We start from the raw sequence: 9866 nt of genomic DNA on the forward strand, positions 1-9866 counted from the left end.
TATACAAGAGCAAATGGGATACAGGTGTGAAGGCAATTGGTGATGACCAGGTGTGTGTGTTTAATTCAGATGGGCTGCATGATGGGAAATGTAGTTGTTAATACTCAAGAGACGGCTCCCTACGTGGGTGTGAAGGAGGTGAGGTAGGAAACTCCTGCGTTACATCAACCATAACCTGTTAGGGGAATAACAGCTTAAAGACCCAGGACCAGATATGATGAAAGAAGACCAGGAGTCGTGAGGTTCACTCAAATAAGTGAAAATTTACTGAAGAATAGTTTGCAGTTTCATCGGTAGAGACAGGCGTCAAAGTCTCTCAATGAGGTCAGAGGGGTCCCCACAGAGCACGCTTCGCTTGCGCTGTCTGTTGCCGTTAATCTAATGACGCTCAGCGACTTCTTATACTCTTAGTAGTACTTTTGGTTACACTTTATTTCGATAGTCCACTTTAGACATTCTACTAACCTTAAGTATCTTTGCAGCTACATATCAACTAACTCTCATTAGAGTATTAGTAGACTGTAGTTGACTGTCAGTAGACTGGTAGGTTATGGTTAGGGGTTAGGCTTCGAGTTAGTAGAATAATACATACAGAACGCTGCTGTCAGGATTCTGAGCAGAACCAGAAAATATGAACATTTCACACCTATATAAACCCCACCTGCAGCCTGTGTTCATCGACGGCGTCAAATATGATTGACAGCTCACAGCACTAAATAACACACAGATATCTAAACCAATATTTCACTCTTCTGATATTAGTTTTCATTCAGGGCCAGAATTTATTTGAAAATGTAAGATCAGCAAAAGCTTGTTGATGTTCGTGATGTTAAAGGAGACGGATGTGTGAGCGGAAACTAACTGAGGTTGGGGGAGGATTCACACACAACCAGATAAATATCTCAGTTCAGTCTTTCTGATCAATCTGAGTGTTTAGACATTAAGAGTTACTATCGTCGGCTTTCCACTGAACCGATGAAGAAAATGTTTCTCAAATTACTTTTGCTCTGTTTGTGTTTGTGGCGTCTGGATGGTGAGTTTAAATGTGTTTTTATGTTTTAAGTTGTTTCTGTTCTGATGTGATAAATTACTGGTTAAGTTACTGGTAAATGTGTTTTTACTGGTTAAATTCGTCAGAAAGGATTTACATTCACTGTTATTCTCGTATAGAAACAAATAATGTGTGATTCTGCTGGGAGATAACTCTCTTATTTGAGATTAAAGTCGATCTTAATGCAGTTATTGATATAAAACCGTTTAACTATTTCTCATTTTCATTCATCATCTTTTGTCTCTGAACTTCTGCAGAATATGAATCACTTCACATTTACATGATTAAAAGTATTTTAGTGAATCTTCATCAAACCAACATCAAGTGATTTTAAAGCTTTAATCTGTGAAAAACTCTGTTCTTCAGGAGCGTTTGCTGAGTCAGTTGTGTATGAGTGGGAGTCAGTGAAGGAGGGAGATTCAGTCTCTCTAAACTCTGGTCTCACTGAAATGAAGGATGATGATGTGATTCAGTGGAGATTTAAAAAGAGATTTGGATATAAAAACACTTTAATAGCAGAAATCAATAAACAGACCGACAGATTCACTGTATATGAAGATGTTCTTGATGGGAGATTCAGAGACAGACTGAAGCTGGACAATCAAACTGGATCTCTGACCGTCACACACACCACAACTGAACATGCTGGAGATTATGAACTACAGATCAATGGTGTGATCAGAAAAATGTTCAATCTCTATGTCTTTGGTGAGTAAACCTTTTGAGTGATACGTTCCCACATATGAGATCTGCAATGTTCAGTGACGTCACATGACTGTCAGAAACTGTTCAGACAATTTGAACTGCGGCGCAAACAAACATAGCGGCGTCCATCTCACATTTTAAATCAAGATCATGATCAGCATGACGGATCGCCATGGAAACAATAAGCGGGAAACGTTATAAAATAAATGCTTAGAAAAAACTCACCCAGTCAGAATCTCGCGTGAAAGGGTTAAATAGCCGATCGGTTTCTCCTGTTTTTAATGACAAAATTAAATTAAACTCCATTTTTTCTTTTCATTGTTTTATTGTTTATTTCCGTCACTCTAAACTCTGATAGTAATAGTAGTTTATAGTAATCATCAGGATCTTGAAATGTATGTGATGTTTGATAGAGAGCCAACGCAGTGTTGACAGAACGGCTGATATGATGTCACTTCCTGGTTCTAGTAAGAGCTCGAGCTGCTGGAGTTTGCTTGATAACACTTTACATTACAGCCGCAAATACTGCGCATTTAAAACACATTTACAGCGTAACTTTCAGTAATTATAGTGTACCTACAACATGTAAAGTTTTAGGAATAAAGTGGTAATAACCAGAAGAATTAACTCATTTAAATACTGTAGGTGTTTTAAAACTAAGGGGATCTTATTCTAATATTATGATACAACAATCTTACATTTGAGAGAAATTTATTGAGAACATACACTGCAAACCTTTTAGTAATAATAATACCAATACATATACGCTTTTTAAAAATTATAGGGTATATCTGCATTTATACAGTACTTTCTTTTAACAAAAGTGCACTGAGAACTAAAACTATTGCAACTTTTGCTGAAATACTGTATAAATATTCTCTTGTTCATGTAGTTACAGGGAAAGTGTGACTTCTGCGACTGAACATTTAAGTGTTGCTTTTACTCTTTTGTTTCATTAAGTTAATAACACTTTATTTTCTTTTTTCTCTTCTATTCTATATATTTAAAAATATGTTTGAATCTTTTTTTGTTATTTTTCCATTTATAAATCTATTTATCTTTCCATTCATCATCTTTTTACTGCTGGAGAATATTATTAATTTCACATTTAAATGATTAAAAGTATTTTAGTGACATCAAGTGATTTTAAAGCTTTAATCTGTGAAAAACTCTGTTCTTCAGGAGCGCATGTGAAGTCAGTGACGGAGGGAGATTCAGTCTCTCTAAACTCTGGTCTCACTGAAATTAAGGATGATGATGTGATTCTGTGGAGATTTGGAGATGGAAACACTTTAATAGCAGAAATCAATGTAACGGCCGACAGAATCACTGTATATGAAGATGTTCTTGATGGGAGATTCAGAGACAGACTGAAGCTGGACAAACAAACTGGATCTCTGACCGTCACACACACCACAACTGAACATACTGGAGATTATGAACTACAGATCAACGGTGTGGACAGAGAGAGATTCAGGCTCACTTTCTACGGTGAGTTAAATTTCAGTTTTACTAGTTTTATATTTTTATCAGCACAAAGATACCATTAATAATTCAAACTCCATTTTGCTTTTGGTGTTTAAAGATGATATTCATTTCAAATTATTTGCTTTTTATAAACCATCAAGTGACCGTCTAAATCTGTGATGAACACTGTGTGTGTGTGTGTGTTTGTGTGTGTGTGTGTGTGTGTGTGTGTGTGTGTGTGTGTGTGTGTGTGTGTGTGTGTTGATTCAGGACTGAAGTCAGTGTGGAAAGGAGATTCAGTCTCTCTAAACTCTGGTCTCACTGAAATGAAGGATGATGATGAGATTCAGTGGAGATTTAGATTTGGAGATAAAAACACTTTAATAGCAGAAATCAATAAACGGTTCGACAGATTCACTGTATATGAAGATGTTCTTAATGGGAGATTCAGAGACAGACTGAAGCTGGACAATCAAACTGGATCTCTGACCGTCACACACACCACAACTGAACATGCTGGAGATTATTATCTACAGATCAACAGTGTGATCAAGAGATTCAGGCTCTATGTCTTTGGTGAGTTCAAAAACGTTTAAACCTGTTTTTTAATGACAAATTTTTTATTAATTCATACACCATTTTGTTTTTCTTATTTTATATTGTTTATTTTAAATGTAAATTTTAAATTATTCAATTTAGTAAACCATTATAAAGTGATTTAACAGTATTAATCTCAGCAAACCCTGTTTCTGTTTGTTCTGTGTGTGTTTGACAGATGAAGAGACGTCAGTGTCAGTGAAGGAGGGAGATTCATTCTCTCTAAACTCTGGTCTCACTAAAATTAAGGGTAATCATGTGATTCAGTGGAGATTTGGAGATGAAAACACTTTAATAGCAGAAATCAATGTAACGGCCGACAGATTCACTGTATATGAAGATGTTCTTGATGGGAGATTCAGAGACAGACTGAAGCTGGACAATCAAACTGGATCTCTGACCGTCACACACACCACAACTGAACATGAAGGAGATTATAAACTACTGATGTATGGAGATTATAAAATGGTGTTTTCAAGAAGATTCTCATCAAAAGTATTCAGAGTTTCTGTCTATGGTGAGTAGAGATCATTCGTCTTGTCCATCAAATATTCTTATTTTATTCACTATTTGCATATTGAATTGTTGAATCATTTTAGAGTTTGAAATAACAAATCATATAAGAACTGAATATAATATTGTTGATTAGATTTGATCATATTTCTGTGTATTCAGAAATATTAGTTGATGTCAGCGCTGATATTAGTGTTTATTGACTGATCTGATCTCAGTCTGATGTGTTTATTCCTCAGACTCTGTCCACTGTTGTGGTCCTACTGAAGCTGTGATCCGATTGGTCCTCTCTGCTCTGGTGGGCGTGGCTACTGTCAGTATTGTGGTTTATGACATCAGATCCAGAAGAGCTGAACGAGATCAAGCACATATTCACACATCAGGTGCATGATTGATGATGTCATTTCTCACAAACTGATTTTGCATATATTAATGTATGTCAGATATATTTATGCCTTGATATGTTCATCTTTTTCAGGAAGAATTGAAATCTAAAGCAGAACGCTGAACTTTAAAGGTTCTTCAAGTGTGTTTTTGTCATAATTAATACTGAATATTTGAGCTTGATTATTTTTGGATTTTAAAAAAAAATCTTATGTGTTAGTCTTTATTGTTTATATTTCTCTCAGATAGTAAAAAAGAGACACAGATCTCACTTTACTACTGCTGTATATTTGCTGTATGTATTTTCTTGCCTTTATCAATAAAGTTTCTCACTCTGAGGTTCAAGAGTCTCTCCATGTTTTATTACATTTATTATGTCGAGCGGTTCGTGGAGGAATACAGACTTTATATATAGTTTAAAGATTTCAGAAGTGTGGAACATATAAATCTTTACATTATTAAAATATTATTTGAAACATTATTTGTAAATGTTTACATTATTATTCTCTCAATTTATTTTAACACAATAATAAACAACTTCCCCAGCTTCTGCTGTAACATGAGAAATCACTGATTTGGGACACATTATAATATAATTTGAGATCACAGTGAAATACATAAACACAACATATCGATGCTCCATTTCCTCCAACAGGGAACGATAAAGTCTTTAAATCTCTAGTGTGATTTGTCTCTGGTCTCGTCTGAGGAGCAACTCCTCCATCTAGTGGCTCACCCTGAACTCACATGTTATCAGGAGTTATTTAGGCCCTGTCCCAAATGGCACACTCCGGACTTATGGACTTCCTCAGAGTCCACACTTTGGTGACGTCATGTAGTGCAGTGCAGACCTATCTTTGCGCGAGTCCACAAGGGCGCATTGAGAGTTATTTTTGGGACAGACTCGATCGCCACGCCGGAAATAGGAAGACAGTCCGGTTGTTGTTTAAATAATATATTTCTACATTTACATATGATTCAGTAAAGCCCTGACATTCGGTTATATTTATTTAATGAATCATAATGCGATCGTAGCCTATTATTCAGTGCACTATTTATGTTTATATTAAATATAAATATATATTTATGTTTGAGACATCAACCACTGGTTGATGACCATATGTTTGTCTCTCTCTCGGACCTTCACCATGACTGTTCCCTGCTGGTGGAATGATCTGCCTAACTCAGCCAGAGCTGCTGAGTCTGTAGCCATCTTTAAGAAACTGCTGAAGACGTATCTTTTTCGGCAGCACTTGAGCACTTGATTTAGCACTACTAACACTTTCTTATCTATTCTATTCAAAAAAAAAAAAAAAAAAATTGCGCGTTTTATTGTACTGTGAAGGGTCATAGCACTTACATACTGTTGTCCTACTGCTAGTTTAATTGCTTCTATTGTTTCTCATTTGTAAGTCGCTTTGGATAAAAGCGTCTGCTAAATGAATAAATGTAAATGTAAATGTATAAACTGTAGGTAATAACTGGTAAAATGTACACATAGGTAAAAACCATAATGACATTTACACTTAAATATTTTCTTCTCATGTTAACGTGAGCGAAAGCTCCTCTCATTCGTTGTCTGATTGGCCTTTCGCAAATTCGCAAGGATTTCTGGGTAGTTAAAGTGCGTGAAGCCTGCATCTATGCGGGCTTCGCGGAAGACCGCTTCAAGGGTACAAAGCTGCTGAGCACACTTCAGAGCGTTAAAATGATGAATGGGACGGCCTACGGACTCGTAGACTCAGCGAGCACGCGCAATTTAAGTCGACGAGACCGAAAGTCCACATGAAGTGTGTCATTTGGGACAGGGCCTTTCTCAGTCTCTGTAATGAGATCCAGTGATTGTGTCTGTCACTCAAGAAAGCCTCTAGATGGCGCTGTGTTCAGTATTATGTGACTAACACTATGAAACGAGTAATGAAGAATAAAAACATGTTGAAGTGTTCAGAGAAAATAAACAGAAACAGAAAATGTTGAAACTGCACTGAGAAATATTTCATTCAAATCACTGAACAAAACATGATACCAGGAGTGAACTCAAACTACAAACAGCTGACTGGATATTTTCTCTTTTTCAGACCATTCTCTGTAAACCCTAGAGATGGTTCTGTGTGAAATCCCAGTAAATTAGCAGTTTCTGAAACACTCAGACCAGTCCGTCTGGCACCAACAACCATGCCATGTTTAAAGTCACTTAAATCACCATTATTCCCCGTTCTGACGCTCAGTTTGAACTTCAGCAGATCGTCTTGACCATGTCTGTGTCTGAAATCGCCGACACTATTTGAGGAACATTTCAGGACATCCTCAGATCTCAGTCGTTTGACGAAAAGGCTTCGGGGCGAAACGGCCTCAGGTGGAAGTGTAGAAGTTTTTAAGATAAATAACGCGTTGTAACTATAGCTAGCTTGTATGTTGGCAAACTACAGTGAAGTTACAGAAATCTTTTGAGCTGGACTGTGGTTTTGTAAGCACAACGCTGCATTGTGTTCAGAGGTTACCAATAAAACTGCTTTATTTCTGCTGTTCATAAGCGCCATCTACTGTCAGAGAGTCCATTACATTTTCATTCGGCCCGTCGCTGTTTTCCTGCAGACCAATGTGAACAATGTCATGTTCTCTTCTGTATAGAGCTGAACCAGTGTAACATTTAGTTAAAGGTATAGCGGAGGATTTTCTTTTTCCGGGTGGGTAGCCTATACTATTGGTCCACCTAAGTGTCAATCATTCTGGTGATATGTTTACGTAAGGCCGTCGTACATGCTCGTCCCTTTCTAGTTTTCGCTTTCTGGTGTATTATGTGTGATGAGTTACGGTTTCAGCCATTCCTTTGAAAATGGCTGAGGGTCGAAAGAGAAAAAATGTATACGAAGTGTATGATAAGAAGAGAAAGGCCGCAGAATACAGAAACAAGACCAGAGTGATTTTGGGTGAATATTTCACACGCTGGCGTGCGCTAAAAGCTAAAAGCACAGGTTTGGCTTCCCACTGATGCCGCAGTCGCGAAGATTCTACTAGACAGGTAAAGTTTGTCATGCTATTTGGAGAAATCCATTTAAAATCACTGCTACACTGTAAAAAAATTCCGTAAAAATACGGTACAATGTAGGCTACCATATTAATTTGAAGGAATTTTCCGTATTTGTCTTTTACAGGACTTTTACCCGTATTTTGAATTACGCGTTGCATTGTGGGAACTAGAACCTGATCGGCGCGAAAAGTTTGAGACGCAAGCGCCATTACACACGCAGATGACCGCGGCCAAGTTGCTTTTTAAAGTCGGATTTCGGATGTGTGGAAGTTATTCTGACACTTCTGTGGTAAAAACTGAAAATTATATTTAGCTAAATGTCAAATAAGCTGTTTACGTAACGTTATTTAGTTGCCATCCGGCTTGTTAGTCAAATGAATGTCGGAGCCGTCGCGTTTATCATTTTATGCTTATCGTCACACATTGAAATATTTATTTCACACTCGTGGAAGTTCCCCTGGTTGTATGTGTTATAGTGTCCTCGTTGTAACTGGTTTATTGGCTTTTATTTGGTCGGTGATGCGGTTTATTTTGTGCCGAGCGCACCCATTAACCAGGATAAAGTGCAGTGACGTTACTCGTGTTTTTGGAGCAGTGTAATGGCTTCAAACGAAAGCTACCAGATGATTCGTCGAGAAAAGGAAAGGCCATTTAAGACTTTATTTAACGTTAAAAGGCTTGAAGATACTACGTGAAGACTGTGTGTGAAGATGCAGTAGCCTACAGCTGGATCAAGGAAAACACCACATTTTCTGCCAAATGAGGTAACGTAACTTACGTTAATGTTGTGTTTACGTTAGACTTTTTATTGTCTTGTTTTTGTTTTAGACGACACACAGACATTATACACACACGACACATATTATATTACTTTAAACCCCTAATAATGACCTTGAAAGATTAATTTACATTTAACATGACTGCTATTATACTTTATTATAGTTTGTTTCATAGTTTCTGTTGTTTTCTTATCTATTGACAGGACTTTCCTGATGTAAGTTACTGTGCATCCCAAGCACCACCCTGCATGCTCCTTATGGGTTTGTATTTTGTTTTATTTGTATTTTTTAATTATTAATCATTGAGTACTCAATATTGGCAAAACACATTTAAATTTAAATTCTGAGGAAAAATGTTTATAGAAAAAGTTGGTTGCTGAATACCCCCTTCAAAGATTTTTATGCTTATAGATCAGTAGAAAAACATTGTAAAAGGAAGATTTAATCAACTGTTTTTGGAGCGGTTTTCTGAAGTGGTCGTGTAATGTTTTTCATTTTGTAATATCTTATTTGTTTAAGGTGATGGGCTTTCAGGATTGCTGTCATTCAATAAGTTATTATTGACCACATCTCCTACCCTATTGAGGCAGTGAGCTACAAAATGGCACTTATCCTGGAGTTCATAAAGGTAAGCAACACATTTTTAATGAAATTATTTATAGAGCATGTTGTTGTGTTACTGTTTATATAATTGAAAATAATGAAACATATAAGGTATAGTTGAGCAGACAAGCTAACATAACATGCAATTGGAGTCCATTAGAAACAGAAGTCTTAGCATTTAATACAGTTTTTGAATTTGAAAGAATTAGGGATGGCAGTTGATAATTTAACGAACGTAAAATACTGTACGATTGTTTTTCAACCTCAACCTGGTCTGCATGATACTTTGTAGTTTAATTTCCTTCATTTAATTTCGTGTGTAGCTAAAAACATTTTTTTTCTTCATATGCAACTTTCCTGTGCAGAAATCCTGAATGAAGGTCGAAAAGGCTGAGATGAAGGAAACCAAACGTCTACACATTTCTCCAAGACTGCTGAAGTTCCTGTATGAACAACTGAAAATCCATGTAAAGTTTAAAGGGATAGTTCACTTTGAAATTAAATTTGTGTGTTTTAGCTTACCTGAAGTGCATCCAAGATGTAGGTGTCTTTGTCTCTGCAGTAGTTTCAATTTTGATATTTTTAGGTCAAACCGTTCTTGTGTCAGTCATATAATGCAGGTATGTAGGCACTGTCTCCAAAAGCATGCAGAGAAAAGTCCAAATTAAACAATTCCCCATGGTAAGTGCACATTGATGGCCTAAGACACGAAACAAGCGATTTGTGTGAAAAAACT

At 36.7% G+C, this 9866-nt stretch overlaps 1 protein-coding gene and 1 long non-coding RNA gene across 2 annotated transcripts; both read left to right on the top strand.

Moving 5' to 3' along the window:
• The first annotated feature begins 928 nt into the window (after positions 1–928).
• Positions 929–5054, top strand: LOC306988057 (uncharacterized protein). Its single transcript, XM_079592758.1, has 7 exons — positions 929–1033; positions 1418–1759; positions 2939–3247; positions 3494–3799; positions 3999–4337; positions 4573–4716; positions 4812–5054. Exons 1-7 carry the CDS (start codon positions 976–978, stop codon positions 4826–4828), a joined length of 1515 nt encoding a protein of 504 aa, XP_079448884.1. The 5' UTR covers positions 929–975; the 3' UTR covers positions 4829–5054.
• Positions 5055–8731: 3677 nt separating this feature from the next.
• LOC306988265 lies at positions 8732–9659 on the top strand. Its single transcript, XR_013795361.1, has 3 exons — positions 8732–8788; positions 9047–9155; positions 9496–9659. It is a non-coding gene; the product is annotated as an uncharacterized lncRNA (long non-coding RNA).
• The last annotated feature ends 207 nt before the right edge of the window (positions 9660–9866 follow it).

This window comes from Phoxinus phoxinus, assembly GCF_949152265.1.
Source record: "Phoxinus phoxinus genome assembly, chromosome: 20".
NCBI lineage: Eukaryota > Metazoa > Chordata > Actinopteri > Cypriniformes > Leuciscidae > Phoxinus > Phoxinus phoxinus.

Coding starts and splice junctions, on each gene's coding strand:
- LOC306988057 (XM_079592758.1), top strand. CDS start 976: ATGAAGAAAATGTTTCTCAAATTACTTTTGCTCTGTTTGTGTTTGTGG. Junction 1,760..2,938: donor GTTCAATCTCTATGTCTTTG/GTGAGTAAACCT, acceptor TCTGTTCTTCAG/GAGCGCATGTGAAGTCAGTG. Junction 3,248..3,493: donor ATTCAGGCTCACTTTCTACG/GTGAGTTAAATT, acceptor GTGTTGATTCAG/GACTGAAGTCAGTGTGGAAA.